We start from the raw sequence: 19,024 nt of genomic DNA on the forward strand, positions 1-19,024 counted from the left end.
AGAAAAGAAAAAGAGAAAGTGGCAAAGGAGGGTAACCAGAGTATTACACAACATATCTAAATGAAACCAACATATTTTCCATTTACAATAAAAACAAAATTGCAAAGTGACACAGCTTTCCATGTGATTGTTTTCTTTTATTAACAGAACACAATTGCAACAACATCACACACTTCTATGGATAACCATTATCCATGTTCAGCTGCCCCTTTTATCTTTGTTTATAAAAGTATACTTTTACATACATGTACATGTTGTTTTTCACTATTACCACTCGGTCAATAAAACTTGTTAAATGATGCAAAAAAAAAAAATAGATCTTCATAAAAAATATACAATAGCACCATGGCAAGAGTATAAATCTCAGCCGGTTGTTGCACATTTGCATGGAGGCCTTACATTGTGCATCTCAAATCATACATATAAAAATGTATCAAATAATTTACAATATGCATAGACATGAATAAAGAGCAACTTGGCAAGAATACAATCTGCAAGCTTCATCACACATAAAAATGCTTTAGAAAAATTAGATCAGTACCTGGTATCCTTCCACGAAATAAAGCAGATAGCATAACAAACATTGCATAATATGACTGTAAGCAATAAGAAAGATATTTGTCGCTACATGTATTTCACCAAAATGGATACATGAAAGTATAATTGAAAATACATTGTAAAATAGAATGTCCAAGCTATAGACATTAAATAAAACATGTAACTTCAATCTGTAATCATGGGATAGTTGGGACCCTGTTATGATAGAATTACCAAAACTTAGACAATGCATGAAGAGTTGTCTTAAGTGGACATTGTTACTAAATAATCTATAACATCAATGGGCATTTTAAAAAAAATACATACAAGTAGCAACATGGGAAGAGTGTACACCTCGGCTGTTCCTCACACATGAAGGTAATACATAGACCAATATGCCTCTAACATATTATTTACACATGGAGCTAATAGCTTCATGATTTATACGGTATATATCAAAGATATGTCAGATACATGTAATCTACGAGTATAAATGTCAATACATGTATAGAAAGGGGCAACTTGGCAGCGTTCGTTAAAAATGTAAATAAATGCTTTGGATTATAGAAACGAGGTAACATGTATTTTGTTTGTATGAGACAATACATGTTCCAAATAAAAGAGCAACCCGGCAAGAAAACAATATGTACACTGGTTGCAAACACACACAAACCTTTGTCATGCATAGTAAAAAAAATCTTGAAAAGTTAACACAAAACAATTGTGAAAACCCTGAATACAGCATTCTGTATACCCGTTATACATATTAACATTCTAACTTCCTGAGTCATGGAATCATATAGTCTGAATAATCAAATTCAGACAACTCATCTTTGGTATGTACATCCAGCATTCATAACCAACTTACATTTAGCAGCATTCGTTGAAAATGTAAGTAAAGAAAGCTTTTGAAAAAAAATAACAATACCTTGGATTATAGAAAAGATGTAACATGTATTTTGTTTGTATGAGACAATACATGTACTAAATAAAAGAGCAACCCGGCAAGAAAACAATATGTACACTGGTTGCAAACACACACAAACCTTTGTCATGCATAGTAAAAAAAAAATCTTGAAAAGTTAACACAAAACAATTGTGAAAACCCTGAATACAGTGTTATGTATACCTGTAAATACTAATATTCTAACTTCCTGAGTCATGGAATCATATAGTCTGAATAATAAAATTCGGACAACTCATCTTTGGTATGTACATCCAGCATTCATAACCAACTAAGCAGCATTCATTGAAAATGTAAGTAAAGAATGCTTTAAAAAAATAAATAACAGTACTTTGGATTATGGGTAACATATATTCTACATGTATGTTTGTATGAGACAACAATACATGTACTTTATAAAAGAGCAACCTGGCAAGAAAACGATCTGTACACTGGTTGTTAACACACACAAACCTTTGTCATGCATAGTAAAAAAAATCTTGAAAAGTTAACACAAAACAATTGTGAAAACCCTAAATACAGCATTCTGTATACCCATTATACATATTAACATTCTAACTTCCTGAGTCATGGAATCATATAGTCTGAATAATCAGATTCAGACAACTCATCTTCGGTATGTACTTGTACATCCAATTCATTATCGCTATCATCGGTATCAGTGTCTTCCTCAACATCTGAATCAAAATGCAAGTTTCCTGTTGTTGAAGGTTTTGCAGAAATGTTTTCGCAATTCTTGCATCGACAGCCAGGTCCGCAAAAAGAATTGTTCTTCTTACACTTACATTGTTTATTACCACATCTACTTTTGCTGCATGAGCAGCCTCTAGTTAAATATAAAACATTAGCTTTGATTTTACTTATATTTTCTTCTGTATCCCATTTTATATCAACCTCACCTTTTTCATCACATGTAAAACCATACTTAGTTATGTCTGGATAATCGAATTGCTGAACTAAAGTTTGCCCCCATACTGTACTAACCCAGCAAGTCCTTAACCAATGGAACTCAAGAGCGCTGCTACTTGGTAGCAGTTGGTCCTCATATTCCCCTTTCCAAGATGCTTTTCTAATAATTTCTAATGCTTTAAGATGATGTTTTTTTACAGATAAAATATCAATGGAATCAAATAATTCCATTGGAGATTCATACTTATTCAAGCAGGATCGGTTGGCATTAAAGTAAACACACATAATAAGCCTATAAAATGAGAGCAATCCCATATCTGAATCAATATTGATTGATGTTTGAGACAAATGACCAGGAATTTTCTCATTTTTTCCTCCTGAAATAAATTCTGCATACTGGTAAAATGTTTTGAAGAAGACATTCTTACTATGGGAAGCAAAAAAAGAAACAAAATCACAACCACTGCAAATATATAATACCTGTAAACATTTACATACATCAATTCCTATTGTTATTAGAGGAGCAAGATCAGAGTCCTTCATACATGCAGATTGCAACTCATTCAAATCCAGAAATTTATCATCACCAACTCTGGCACTGTATTGAATATGTATGTTTTTATCTTCAAACTGTAATGGTAATCCTATAATACCAATATCTCTGTCTATAGAATATATTAATATTGATGGACATGAGGTTTCATTGACATGTAGCCATATTTGAGTGTCACTCTCTTCGTGATTGTGTATAAGATCATGTCTATCTACTCCTTCTGGTGTTACAATAGCTCCTGACCATTCACTGGTCGAGTAGGTACCAACATGAAAACCCCCTGATGTTATAAATACCTGTGAATCCTTAAGTTCTTGTTGAATGATTTCAATAAATTTACGAGATAAGTATCTGATTAATTTATGTTTATTTTGTCGTATCTTAAGAAAATTCATCCAATGTGGGGGAACAGGAACATTATCCTCTATATTTTCATAAACATCCTCGTTCTGGTCAACATCATCCCTACGTTTGCGCTCTATGCCTTTGGGTGAAATCCCCTGTGTCTTACTCTGATCAAATAATATCCTTACTTCTTTGAAACCCTTGCGATAATATGGTTTTACCCAACGATTGATCAAAAAATTAGCATAGTGTTTAAAAAGTTTTATGTCTTTAAAAGGAGACGCATATATGATGTTCATTCCTTCAATGATGACGCATGATTCACTTTCTGGCTTTTCAAAAGAATTTATAACAATTTTAAAGTCAGAAATGTATCTTTTACTAAAATGATCGTACATAACAGACTTTGCCCCTTTCCTCGGCAAACCGTCGGTAGAACAGATTGCCCTCGGAAAAGCTACAAATTGACATAAATCAGCAATTGGCTGCTGATGTTCTTGGGAATATGCTATAGCTCGTTTATAACATGAAGTTATCATTTTCTTCTCTTTTTCTAGATCACTTACTTTTCTTTTCCTGACCTTTTCCTTGGCAAAGGTTTTTAGTTTCATCTTCCGAATAACTGGTTTTTCTACTGAGGTATCATGGAGAATTTGAACATTACAATATGACAAATATGATTCTTTTCCCATCTCTCTAAAATTTAACAAACATTTCTCTTGATTTGGATTGACTGGTGCAGATGTAAAAACATGATGCAACTTGATTGTCTGCTGAGGACTGAACATCATTGTTTTTGATACTTTATCAAGATAAAGTTTTACATTAGAAAATTCTGCTTGAATAACAGACATATGTTGATCTCTGAGAAGAGAACTTTCTCTTCCAGTTCCTAACTGATTTTCAAGATTATGAATCATTTGACCTTGATATTGAAGTGTATCTGCTATCTTTTGCATATTCTGAGGCAAGCTACGAGAAAGCGCCATCTTGCAGTCCTTATTAATCAACATCTCATGCGCTTCGTCGAGGCCTACAGAGGAAAAACTATTTCCATTTATATTTGATACAAATGCACCGTCTTGAAAGGGTTTCAATATGTAGTCAGGCAGTGTATACATCATACTTAAATGCATAGGTATTAAACGTGAATAATTTTGTCTATCGCAAGCATGAAATAAAGGACTCATTTCTTTCAATGCTGCTAATCTTAATTCCCAATTTCCCGATCTAATTGCAATCCACAATGCAATATAAGAAAAACAATCTTCCATGAGAAACTGATTCCAAAATTTGAAATTTTCACACTTTTGGCACATTGATTCACGAAATTCAGAAAGTTCTTTTTGCACATTCAATGTATTAGAAAGTAATTTCTTTTCAGCTTCTTTGAATTCGCAAATACCCAGAAAAGTACCATTTTCGTTACTGAGGCAAGACAAAACTTCCTTGACTTGACTCAAAAACTCATCTGAACTGCATGAAGGAGTTAAGCCGATCTGATAATCAAAAAAACACTGCATTTGATAGAGATAAATGGCTTCATACACCTGTAAGAAAAATCTATGTGTTCTTTTGAAATTAGAACATGCCCCTAAACTCTGCAAAGTTAAGTGTTTATGAGACATCTTGGCAATGTCCTTAAGGCCAGCATCCCAATACAATTTCATTAAAACTTCTTGGAAATTTTTGAGGATATGCCAATCTCCTAAGAATGGTATTAACCAATCCATCGATTCACCACCCTCCTTTTTTATGTTGAACAGCATTCGAATTGTGGCACCATCCCCAGCTATGACTAAATGATTGGCGTTATCTTGAACATGGAATGAATCATATAAAAGACCTAGACATTTTTTTAGTGTTTCTGGAGAGTCTGCCTTTTCATTAAGAACATAAAGATAAGAAAATTTTGATTTTTCAACTTCAGAACTGTCTAATAAAGCAAATTTTGATTTGAGGCCAGGTACAAGAATATTGCTATTGGATTGCACTTCATAAAACCTTTCTGAGATATATAAAAAAAATTTGAGACTCCAAATCACTCACACTTTGCTTTTCTGTTTCTAGAATTTTAAAATGATCAGCTTTCAACTTACTAGGAATGCGGGTTTTCAAAATTGGTGTCTGGTACTTTGATTTATTTGGTACTTCAAGTTCATCATAAATAGACAATCTCTTTCGAACTTTAGGTTTTTTTACATCAAGGGAAGGACTTGTGGCTAGAGATTCTTCATTTGAAACAACGGGTAATTTAGAACTGGTTTTAACAGAAAAAGGCTTAGGCTGCTGTGCCATAGCAGATGTTCCATGAAAACTTCTTGGTTCATCTGCTACTACAGCTGCATGGTATGACATTTTATCAATATTATCAAGAGATACATATGTTAAGCCATTTGGAATTAAATTAGAGAGAACACCAGTAGATTGTCGAATGTCTTGTAGTTTCTGGAGATATCTTTCTAATGTTGATTCTGAACAAGAAAATCCTAAATTATTCATAATTTTAAGAAGTTTGGATGAATTAGATAATTTTTTAATGCAATTTGCAACAATGATGTGGAATGGATAAGTATTGTCATCATTTAAAATAAACTGTAAGATAAACATCAGTGTAATCCTCTTATTAAATTTTTGAATCCCTGGGCCTGTTTTGCTATCTGGGAAAAAAAGTAACTTTTTGTCAAGGGCATCTACTGAATTATTAATGACCGAAATCTCTTCTCTGCTGCCTGTAATTCCACATAAAATATTCCAAAGTACAGGATTAAAAAATGATTTCACATCCTGAAATCCAAAGTCTAAAATAGATAAGGGATTTTTAACATAATTATCTGTCAGTTTTTTTCCTTGGCATCTTACTATATTATTTAACAGAGAAATGATTTCATGGTATTTTGTATTAGTATTGTGGGATTCACTATTGAATGAAAATCTTTCCTCTTCATTAATGTCTTCAAAATTGTCTCCCTTTTCTTTCTTAAATTCCCTAACTTCAGCTTGGGCAGCATGCCAATGGCTTATTATATCGTCCCTACTCAGATCTTTAACATAAAAAAAAATTCCTTTCCTACGAGAAGACTTGTTGATACACAGTGCATCTCCAAACTGGGTCATTATTTTTGCCATAAACCAAGTTTTTGACCGATGACACTGATGATATATAATATCAGTGCTGCATACATTCTTAAGATATTTTAAAAAGTAAAAATATGCATCTGTCAGGAAGAAACTTCCACATGATTTACATAGCTTAATAACATGCTGATATGTGAGAGCACATGCTTTAGAGATAAGCGCATTTCTGTCTGACACATTATCAAGGTCTTTTATTTGCTTATCAACATCTTCTTTTATCTGATCTAATGTTGTTTTTTGTGGTCCAGAACGTAATGCTAATCGATGGCATGTCTGACATAATACAGTGTTCCTATCTACAACAAAATTAGAATTGATTTGTTGTAATCTCTCTACAGACTCATTGTGTAGATTTAAAGATGAATATTTTTTGTTTCCAGAAGTTAGAGATAAGCCACAAACTGAACAAGATACATTAATTTTGAAATTTGAAATTTGAGTTCGATGTTTCTTACACAGACATATACTTTCTGCTATAGAAGTACAGTTTAGAGAAAATATCTCATTAAAATCATCCAATTCACACTTTGTTTCAACTTCTGATTCTAAATCACACATATCAAAGGTTGATAAAAAACACATGAGTTTTGGCTTTTTCCGACTTTTTTCAGGTGTGTAAGGGGGATGTCTGGCCTTTTTCCAGAACTTCTGCCTACAAGGATCACATATACAACTATTATCTGGAATATCTGGGTATTTACTCTTTATAACATTTATAATATCTTGGGATTTTAAAGAACAGAGGTGAGTAAACTTTGTGAGGGGTCGTGAAAGAGAACATAATTTACAGGGACCACATACGTCCTGGCCACATGGGGGTCCAGCTCGAGGTTTCTTTTCCCTTACCCCAGCGATGCATCATGAAAATTACATGTAAATGGTTCATAGGCAAGATGAGATGAGTTGCATGACAACAGATTTGGCACAGGCGGATGATAGGGCACTTGCACAGGAGGATCAGGTGGCACTGAATCCAGAGGAACTGGAGGAGGATCCGGTGGAACTGAATCCAGAGGAACTGGAGGAGGATCTGGAGGCACTGAATCCAGAGGAACTGGAGGACCTGGTGGCACTGAATCCAGAGGAACTGGAGGAGGATCCGGTGGAACTGAATCCAGAGGAACTGGAGGAGGATCTGGAGGCACTGAATCCAGAGGAACTGGAGGACCTGGTGGCACTGAATCCAGAGGAACTGGAGGAGGATCCGGTGGAAGTGGTGGATGGTGAATGGCATGGTGATGTTCCTGCATGATTAAAACAAGTAAAAATTTAATAATAAATAGCAGCCTTCAAAGAACTTAATCTTTATTTTAACATAGAGTTGTAATACTTAATCTTCATTTACATGAACATACATGTACATGTACATGTAAAGTTGTCATACATGTACAGATATCAAAATACTACTTAAAAAAAAAACAAGTTTTGCAAAGTGCTTTTGTTCCTTCTGGTAAAGTAAAATTCTTACAAATACAAATTTAAATTTTAAATACAAATTTGAATATTCCACACAATTTTCAAATACATGTAGACCAATAGAGCTAGTAACACATTTTACCTTACCAGTTAACGTAAATGTACTTTTAATTATATATTTCCTTTACTGCAGGTTACCGTTTTGATATACTAATTTTAAAAATTAAATTCCTTACAATCAAATTTAATTATCACTATCCTTTTAGTCAGAAGTTATCATCGCTAAAGCAAAAGTGAATATGTCTTTATAAGAATTTACATGTAATCAGATTGTGATTCACAAAATTCATATTTTCTTTTCTTGATTTATATTTGAAAACACTTCAGTTATGTAACTAAAAAAGCTCAAATTCAGCTTACGTTCCCGCCGTTCACAACATCACAAGCAGAAGCTACACGTACAGTGGTGGAAAGGGACGGTAAGGAGCTTGATGGGGGTTGGTACACATACTCGAACTTCTGTGGATAAGAAAAAATATTGATAACAATAGAAATAAAATAAGTGTGCAATATAGGTATCTTTATATTTCTAATGAGACAACTTAATTTAATTCACTTGTTGAAAAATACACTGTATTGTATGGAATACATGTTCATTTATGTATATTCAAATGCATTCCATCAGTCACAAGATCTTAAAAACAACAAAAAGCATCAGATCTCTTCAATGGAGTACATGTAAGTTATTACCTTTATTAAAATTCAAGGTGTCCCAATTGAGAGGATCAAACATTACATGTAAGTGAAAATTACAATGTACATGTACATTTATCTTACTTTTCTCTTCCTCCGTTTCCGCTGGTGGAGTATCCTTTGTCTTTTCCTCTTCTTTCTTTTCCCTTTCTTTTTCCTGGCCACATATGGGGACGTTGGAGCAGGCAACTGTATTGTGGTTGTTTCATGCTGGAAACGTTCATGTTGGTTCACATATGGAATATATACTGGAAGTTTTTCTGGGATGTGGCGGTTAGGAGGCAGTACAGGGGGAGGAACGGGTTTACAAAATCTTTTAGGATGAATGTAGCCTCCTTCATCTTGAAATCGCTTCTTTGAAGTCCTTCTCTTCTTCTTGCGGGGTGACACACGCAAAACAAACTTCAGTTCCTTTATATCTTTTTTTGCCTTCCTTTTTTTAGTTGGTGTCCAAAGCCTTTTTAGTTCATGTGGAATCCTTGTACATGTAGACTTGACAATTTCACATTTGCATAAGATCTTCTTCAATGAAGAAATCACAAAAGACTCTAAGTCATAAAAATAAAAACACTTTCCCAAAAAACGCAAATGTAGACCGTCAACAGCATATAAAAAATCAGATGTAGAATAGTCTGCATTCAGATTACCATCAAATATTGCACAGTTGTGAAGAGTACGAGCAAGACGTGTCAATTGTTCATTATAATACAGAGATTGAATATATAGAAGTTCGTCGTCCCAACGAGGTAAAATCAAAGAAAAAACAATTATAGATCCTCTGAATATTTCTGAACAGGTCTTATAAAGTTCGATGAAATATTGTTTGTCCTTGTCCCAAATTCCAAAATCTAAATTGTTAGTTCCAATGTGCAAAACAACAAAACGCGTATCCTCTTCAACAGAAAAAAAGAGTTCTTTTATGTTCCTCCTTAACTTCTGAACGGTAGCACCGGGAAAATATTTCACATGATAATCAAAATCGAAGTGCGAATATGTGCAAATATCCTCTAAATTACGGAGTATCGAATCACCAAATATAAAAATCTTTTCCTTGGAAAACGACGGTGTGCAGTGATGGGAACTCCTGCAGAGGAAAAAAATATTTAAAAAGAGACAATGTTAGATCAGAGGCAAAACAAAATACAATATCTGTATTCTGTAATTTTCCCCTATTTCAAAATGACAAATAAAAGAATAAATCACAAATATTCTGATCTACCTATTTTAGAGGCATTCTCTATTTATAGCATGAGAGATGAAATCTCTTTTTTTACATTTCCACTAGGGCCTAAACTAGAATACATGTAGATCTAGCTAACTTCGCAGCTTCGCCCCCTCCCCCAAACAAAAAAAGAGCATGTGAAACTAGACATATTTATTTATTACTCCAGTGACCAGTCTCCATGATTGAATCATCAGTTGCCACTAAAGCACAAAAATCATACATTCACGCAAATTCATGCATATATCATTATCAGTTTTACATTTTCCGATGAATAATTAATAGGCCTAGCCCTACTACAGTAGTACAGCCTACAGGGTTGCGCAAAAATATTCTGGCGGGCAAAATGGTTAACACCCCCCCCCCCCCTTCGTCTAACTTGCATCTGCCTAACTTATTAAGCCTTGGCCTGGCTGGGACTTAATAATTTAGTAAAAATAAAATTAGTAAAATTTCAAGAAATCACACAATCATGAATGAAGAGTCAGAAGACATTGTCATCATCATGTCATGATGATCATCTAACTTGGTCTGTGTATGACCTAGAATCAACAACGGTCAACACGTCAACAACGACCTGATCAAAATAGTTATTCATGGATGCAATTTTCGGTCGTCATTAACTGTAGCAGGAATGCCAACCCGATTGGAACAAAGAATAACAAAAATCTTGGGTCAAACTCATTCACGTCGACCGTCGTTGATAAACCCTACGTAATTTAACACACATGGGGCTAATGACTCGCACAGTACACGACAGAAAAAAACTCCCGCGACATGGACAATATTTCGCGCCAGACATATCCCGATCGCTAAAATTCATCACAACTTCCGGTAAATATGAAAATCTAGCAACATTTTAAGAGCGAAAATACCATATTTAAGAACCATGCCCCTCGTTCATCTTTAGAAGCCGACTTCGCCTAAAAGTCAAGATCGCAAAAAAATAATTTAAGACGAATTTCGACTTCAATACCAGTCAGGAACTCGGAAAATGTAACGTTAGGTCTAAAACAGTTGAGAAAAGACAGCAGAAATTACACTGAATTCGCTGCTGGGTTATGATATCATATTTGCGCTCAAAATGTGCGATTTTGGTATCAAATTGAAGAGTAGAATTCATTGAAAACTTACCCATGCATGCTGCAACACTAAAAAATAACACCAAGCTGCACGCTGTAAGTTTGTTGACCCCTTGCAGAATCTCGTTTTTTCTCGTGATACACGAGAGTTCGAATTCGGCCAAACCGGCGAACGGGAAGTTGAATGGGATCCCAGCTGTAGCTCATTAGCATACGCTGTGCGGACTGACTGTAAACATGTTAATGTTATATACATGTAACCTTTGAACTACAGGTGTACATTTTTTATCTCTAAAATCTTCAGATATTTAACAATTTAAGTCAAAATTTGTCATAATTCTGTGACTTTCTTACGTTTTCATTTTATTACAGCCAAACTTGATGTAGTCCCTGAGAGGAATTATAGGAAACGTGTTTACAATGAAGGTGAATTGCTAGCATTGAGATAATATCACAGCAGAAAATAAAATGCATCCAATATCTAGGGACAGTGATTTTCCTCGATCGCGGAAAACGGACGGAATTCACGGAAAAGGCCTTTTGAAACGGAAAGTGGCATTTCAAACGGAAACTCACGGAAAACGTATTTTCCCTCAAAATACACAGAATAGCAACAGAAATTACTCCAAAATCACAACAAAATGAGAATATTAAATGGCCACAAAACCCCAGAAAACACGATCTCACTTCGCTACTATCATGACAATTCACACATCGTGACTCCACTCGACATCAGCACACTCGATTGTACCCCGCACCCGTACCCGGCCGGCCGGGTTGGGCTTCACATGCACACATATCGTTCAACTACACGGTCGTGTGTTGCTGCCCTCTACGTTTGAAGATGTAACAGCACGATATCGTGGTCTTAAAACCCAAGATGGCGGATTGGCAAAAGCCGTTGACTGATGATAACGATGTCAAAACAAACCAAAATTATCGATGAAATATCATTTCACCGTGAAATAATGCTAATAATGTGAAAGGTGAGGATGTATGCATGCTAAATGGGTTTGTAAAAATATTTTATGCACCCGCATAGATCCGATTAGAACGGATTCTATTGTGTTGTTGGTACAGTAGCAGATACAAATTTTGACCCGTGCGAGTGTACGTGTTGTGATTTTGCTATTCAATTCCGTGTGTACAAAGTCTATGGGGAAACGGAATTTCCGTTTTCTGACATGCTGAAACGGAATTTGAGATTTTCTGAAACGGAAAAGGCAATTTTTTGAAACAGAAAATCACTGTCCCTAAATATCACCAACACAGATAAACAAGCATTGGCTGTGTATGGATGATTATATCTTGATGGAAAAGATGTGTGTGATGAGAGAGTGCCATACTTATTTTGGTATATTAAAATAACTGAGAGATCATAGCACTCGTCTACCATAACCAGTTGACATCTATATGATTCCCATTCAGGGTAAGTGTAACACACAAAAATACTTGGTGGTTATAATACACTTGATCCTGCTCAAATTTTGTGTTTATTAAATTAACATGTATATCTGGGACATTTAAAATAAAGTGGAAATCTACTAGCGTCTGTTTGTGTTGGTCAACTTTATCTACCTTTAGGAGATATACATATATGTAAGTACAACATGTATAAAACAATAGTATTACAACATGGATTCCATTGTAACACAAAGCTTAGCGATTAATCATACACTTGATTTTCACGATTAACTGTACATTGTAATTTGTAGTCAATGCAATCAATCATAAAAAAATGTTCTATGACTGCTAGGCTTTGTGTTTCCGGCCCCAAGTTTCAGAATTATTTTTTTTATACAGAAGCAACCCTGGATGATGCGGTCTGAAAATAGATGGGAGAGAAAAGGATATCAAAGTCAGTGTAAGTTTCCTGTTCTTTGTATTCATGATTGCTGGCATTCTGTCAATGTTTTGACTTCACTATTTTGTTTTGATATATTTTTTTCTATAGGGGGTCTATCAAAGGACATTATGTGACATAGGCCTACATGTAAACCTTTTGTTTTGGATAATATTCTGGTAGATTCATTGCACTTGAAATCGCAGGGGGTTGGGTGCTCAGAACCAGCAACAAAACAATCGAAGTTGGCAATCAAAATTTAGGCAAACAGCTGGGGTAAATCATGCATAATGAGACAATGAAAAATTTTCCCCAAATTCCAAAAGATTAAAAAAAGAGGCAAATTCACCATTGTTTTCTCAAAATGTTTTAAAATTGTGATCGCTGATTTCGTAAATTGTCAATTTTTTGCCCATACATTTTGCATACATTTCCTATCTAAAGTAAAAAAAAAAGATGTTTTATGCCCTTGATGCATGGGTTGGTTTCATTAGGTAACCTCTGTAAAATTTGTTTCCTGTGGTGAAAATTTGATTGTCTTTAAAGGACAAGTCTACACCAACAAAAAGTTGAAATGAAGAAAAAGAGAAAAATAAAGACAAGCATATTAAACACCGAAAATCTTATTAAATTTGGATGTATAGTGATTTTTAAGTTTGGGTTGATGAGGACTACGCTATACCCCCTGAGATTAATTCTTGACAACATCCAGGCCAAGGCCATATTCTTGTATATTAAAAAATTTCTTTTATAATCCATTCCTGTAACTATTACAACTTTAATTGTGTGCACATTAGGTCAGAGCTAACATACGGTATGCATAAAGCTAAAAATGGCTCATAAACTATCGAGATAAACAGAATTCTCAAAATTCTTTCATCTCTCTTTATGAGAACTTCTTTGGGAAATACAATCGTATTTTAACAAAGTACAGGGGAGGATTGGCTGATTTAAATCACATTGATTTATTGAAACGTGTACAAATTATTGACAATTTTTTTTTGTGGCAGTTTTATTTTTTTACTCATCTAGAAAGATTTTATCAACTTTATATGATAAAAACATAAATAAATCCTTCATATCTACTCAAAACAATTGAAATCATGTCAATAAAATCAGGTTGACCTAATGACCTTGCAATATAGCCTATAACAGGGCTATTGTAACTTAACGTTTCATGCGATATTATCGGTCAACACGATGAGTTCTTGCTGGATCCCATAAGAACATCTGGTTTTACAAAAGGCAACATTCTGAAGACATTACAGAGACGAATTGGCAGACTTGTCAGCAATTAAAAGGTCTCGTTACAGATGATAAATCTTTATAAATAAATCATAATGGGGGTGAATAGCCACATGTATTTTTAACACAGTAGTAGCACACAACCGTAAGCGTGCATAAGAGGCGCTAGTGTCTAATTAGTAATTATACATGTCACGCCTATTTTTTTACAGAAAAGATGCTTTGATTTGTTGACCTGAGCATATAAAACTTTAATGATTAGCTGATAGAATATTGGGTGTGGCAGAGATAAGGGAATTTTCTCAATACTGTTTAGAGATAATTTTAGCGAGCTGTTGCTAGATCTACAAGAGTGGGGTCTGTCAAAGTATTTGATGCTAATTTGGGGCTAATGCAACTTCACACCGGCCGACTTCGAGCAAATTTCTCCACCAGAAATTGTTTGCAAATGTCACGGCAAGTCTCTCATTCACTTTTCGAGCTCAATAAGTCCACCGTTTTCCTGATTATTGCAGTTGGGAACGGCTGTATTTTGGCTTCGATCTCATCGTTCAAATTTTCAGTCAGACATCGCTTGGCTTCACTGTAATTTTGATATATGGACTGAAGTTAGCAACCAAAATCGTGCAGACAAAGCTTGGACGCCATCAGTCCATATCAACGTTATGCGTTAGGAACATTGAACATGATGCCAAGTGAAGTGATGTCTGAGAATTTGAGATCGGAGCCAAATACAGCTGTTCCTGATGGCAATATTTGAAAAAGCATTAAGCAGCGGGTATACCTCAAAGTGTGACCAAGAGACTTTCCCTGCCTGAATGAGGCATGACAATATTTACAAACAATTTCTGGTTGAGAAATTAGTTTGAACTAGTCGGCCAGTGCGAAACTGCATTAGCGCCTCAAAAGTAAATGTTCTTTACTTTTGAGTTTTGTCTTTCCACTACTAGCCTAGTTCATAAATTATCAAGTGAAAACGAAACGAGAGAGTTTCCGTGATCGATCTGTTAGTGTTACTGTCCCAAAAACTCAATCTAGAGCTCGTCTTGGCTTTGGCGGCAGGCAGTGCGCGGGGCCGGGGTGCCAGCCAGGGAGCGCAACACCAGCGAGTGACTGTACCGTCTGTTGTTGGTCACGCCAACAAAAGGGGGAATCCCCTCACTCGTGAGAACATGACATACAAACATTAATTATCTGAGCTGGCTTATGCAACATATACGATTACAAATACAATGCGAGACATGTACATTCATTTACACAAGCACATCCACATGAACATGAAACGTTCAACAGCAAAATTAATGCAAAAGAAATCCATGAAAATGGTACCACGTCCACGAACTCACCATGACATGTTGTCACAGGGGTCAATCCGATGCGCTATGTACGGTATGTGAGTCGCGGAACCGGCCGTACCGGCGGCCATGCAGGCAACACAGGCTGACGTCGGGGGCGGGCTGGAGCCACGAAACGTTTGCTCTACGTTCGGCTCGGAGATGAGCTCGAACGTGGAATCTTTTCACAAACAAAATGATTCCAGAAAGACAGAAACCCATTCAATACAATATTTCATGTTATTAATGATACGATATTGCCAGGTTTCTTCACTAGGCTCCAAGCTGAGCAGGGAAACTCAAAATTTAGTGTGTACTTACGCGCCTCGACCATGTGGTTTTCAGGTATGTTGTGATCAACGCATGGGCGTGTCTTAGTAAGATCGTTATTTGCATAAATTGATCCGCGCAAAATATCTTACATGAAAATTGTTGATGGCTCTAATTTCCGAGAAAAAAAAATTAAACACTAAAATGTTATTAAGAAAGCATTTCTATCTGTAAAAGATGTTTTTTGTATTAATTGTGAATTGATTTGATTTGAAATTTTAAAAAAATATGACAACGGCCTACTTAGCACAGTGCTTAGGCCGCGGAGGATTTTTTTTTTTTACTTGATTGACATCTTCGGCACCGAGTTATTTTTAGCACCTGTTTCCGTTAGCTGTACTTTACTACACCACCTTTGCCAACACCGCCACCACATCTTCCCCCCCCCCCCTCGCCGGCAGCGAAATTATTTTTCCCACCGAGTTCTGGACCGACATATGAATATTCATGACTTGCGTCTTCGGATTGAGAGTACGCATGCGCGTAAGCATTCACGTTGCTCAGAATGAATTGGCATCGTCAAATTACCGGTACCCTTACATAGTTACATAGGTCTTATAGGCTTAGATCTATATATATATATATATATATCCAATCCTTAAACACTTAATAAACTAGCTGCCATTAACATGATTAATGGCAAGACATGTGCTAGGGTAGGGCTAGCTTAGGCTAGCGCATTAACTTTACCTCAAATCTGGACCTGTCTAATGCCTAATACTAATAGGAATAGCCGACTAATGCCATGGTTAGCTTCGAACGTGTTAATTCCGAACTTTACGTTTGATTAGGTTTGGACCAATATTAGCTTATTTACCATGGTTTAATATGTCTAGTCCGTATACAGAACCAGTCCTAGATCTAAAATAAATATCTTAGTTCTAGTCTAGTCTCTAGATCTAGACTCTGATCTACGCGCTATCAGCATGGAACCACTAGTGTACCAAAGGGGGGGGGGCAGACTGCCCCCCTGACGAGTCACAACTGATCCAGGGGACGTGCCCCCCCCCCCTTGAGAAGCCTAATTTGTAATGTCAAAATGCAACGAAAAAAGACGTATGTCCCCTCTTTTGAACGTGAAGATCTTTTTTTTTCTTGTCAAATTTTTTTCAGCTACGAAATCCTTAATTTTGGGTGAAGACGGGGATCAAGATCACTGACGTTAATTTGTGCCTGACGTTAGAATACGATCCATGCACGCACTGGTGTACCTAGGATTTTCCAAAAGGGGGGCAAATTTTTTAGAGGATATTTCGTCCGCGAAAAAATGTGACAAGCCCCCCCCCCCCCAAAAAAAAAAAGGGTCTTCACCCCAAATTATGGATTTCTTAGCTGAAAAAAAAATTGACAAGCAAAAAAAAAAAAAAAAGATCTTCACGTTAAAAAAAGGGGACATACGTCTTTTTCATTGCATTTTTACATTACAAATTATTAATTTGGCTTCTCAAAGGGGGCACGTCCCCTGAATCAGTTGTGACTCGTCAGAGGGACAGTCCCCCCCCCCCCCTTAGTACACTAGTGGTTCCATGCTGATACAGCGTAGATCAGAGTCTAGATTTAAAGACTAGACTAGAACTAAGATATTTTTTTTTTAGATCTAGGACTGGTTTTGTATACGGACTAGACATATTAAACCATGGCAAATAAGCTAATATTTGTCTAAACCTAATTAAACGTGAAGTTCGAAATTAACCAGTTCGAAGTTAACCATGGCATTAGTCGGCTATTCAGTGTTGTAGTCAAGGCTCAAACCTCCAAGGCCAAGGCCAAGGCTTTAATACCCAAGGCCAAGGCTTCAATACCAAAGGCAAAGGCCAAGGCATGGAAACCCAAGGCCAAGGCCTGAAAACCTCAAGGCCAAGGCATTCCAAACTTACGATATACAGAACAATGAACTAACAATACTTAGGCGGCAGACATCACACATGGTAAAATGTATGCGAGCGAGGGGACTGAGCGAGAAAAAAATTAACCTTTGTACATTTAAAACAAAAATAATTTCATGTTAGAAACATATTAGAATAATGATATAGTTACTTGTGTACACATAATCCATAATTTTTCTATAGGCGATTTACATTGCAATAATTATTATTATCACGGTCATCTGATCCTGGCATTCTCAACGTATGTTTTTCTCCACTCCCTGGGACAGGGGCAGCAGAAAATTATTATTTGGGGGGGGGGGGTCAACGCCAAAAAGGCACCCATTTATCAAAATGAGTTTTTTTGTGCAAACAGATACATGTATTTTCAAAATGAGATTATGAACTGCGTGAAGTAATTGTGTGTTTTATAGAAATTAAGTTGAGCAAAGGCTTTCTAATATGATTTTTAATTATAAGATAGATATTTTGCTTTATAGGTTTTACTTCTCAGCGAGAAAGCATAGCGAGCAAGCGGTTTTGAAGAAAAAAAATCAATTCTGATGTTGTAAAACTTGATTTATGGTCAATTATGGGGCTAATCATTGTTGAAATTTCCTTGCGCGATGTTGCCAGCGCGAATCACCAGCTCAAACTTCTTGACATGTCGTGTAATAAGACATGGAAATTATTTTATTCTGAGCTGGTTTTGTAATCATGAAAAAGATGTGTATCTAACTAAAAAATAACTTTGCCCTCGCTAATTCTTTTTATATACTGACCAGTAAAGGAAGCAGTTAATTAAGCAGTTAATTACTGCATTTTAAATAAGATGCATAACTCACCAATAAAAAATAATGCGAGCGCAAAGCGCGAGCTCAAAAATTTGTAATATTCCAACCTGAAAACTGGACATTCTAAGCATTTTTTTGTGAACGGGAAGAGAACGAGTACAATAATTGATGCGAGTGCAGGAAGAGAGCCAAATATTTGTGATATTTATTCACTCGTCTTCCTCCTTTTATGTTTCGTCTTCTTTTTTCACCCTTTTCTACCCTTCATCATCATTTCAACCATAAAGCAACATTCTATACATTTTTGTAACCATTAGCAGTACTGTACTAAACAATAATTGATGCAAGCGCGATTCAAAATCTGTGATTTTCGAACCTAAAATGTATTATGTTTTTAAAAAGGGCATATTTCATTTGGAAAAAAAAATCCTACAGGGATTTTTTTTTTTTTGGGGGGGGGCAAGAGAGCACAAAGCGCAAGCTAAAATTTTCAAATGCTTAAACTGAAAATGAGTCATTTTTAGGACTCTTGTCAGTTTTCATATTTTTTTCTGCTTACAACCACTTTTATTAAACAGTTAATTAATCATTAATTATTAATACTTATTGATAATATTAATGATTATTAATTATTAAATTATTTTTTGTTAATTATTATTTCTTGAAACCATATTTACACAAAAACAAATACGTT

The 19,024-nt window shown here is 35.6% G+C and overlaps 1 protein-coding gene across 1 annotated transcript; it reads right to left on the reverse strand.

Moving 5' to 3' along the window:
* Window positions 1–3,342: 3,342 nt before the first annotated feature.
* LOC135156584 (uncharacterized) lies at window positions 3,343–7,304 on the reverse strand (the record flags this gene model as incomplete). Its single annotated transcript, XM_064109138.1, has 1 exon — window positions 3,343–7,304. A coding segment is annotated over one exon (2,001 nt), but the record flags the coding sequence as incomplete, so codon positions are not given.
* Between the last annotated feature and the right edge of the window lie 11,720 nt (window positions 7,305–19,024).

This window comes from Lytechinus pictus, chromosome 14 (genome assembly GCF_037042905.1).
Source record: "Lytechinus pictus isolate F3 Inbred chromosome 14, Lp3.0, whole genome shotgun sequence".
NCBI classification, from domain to species: domain Eukaryota; kingdom Metazoa; phylum Echinodermata; class Echinoidea; order Temnopleuroida; family Toxopneustidae; genus Lytechinus; species Lytechinus pictus.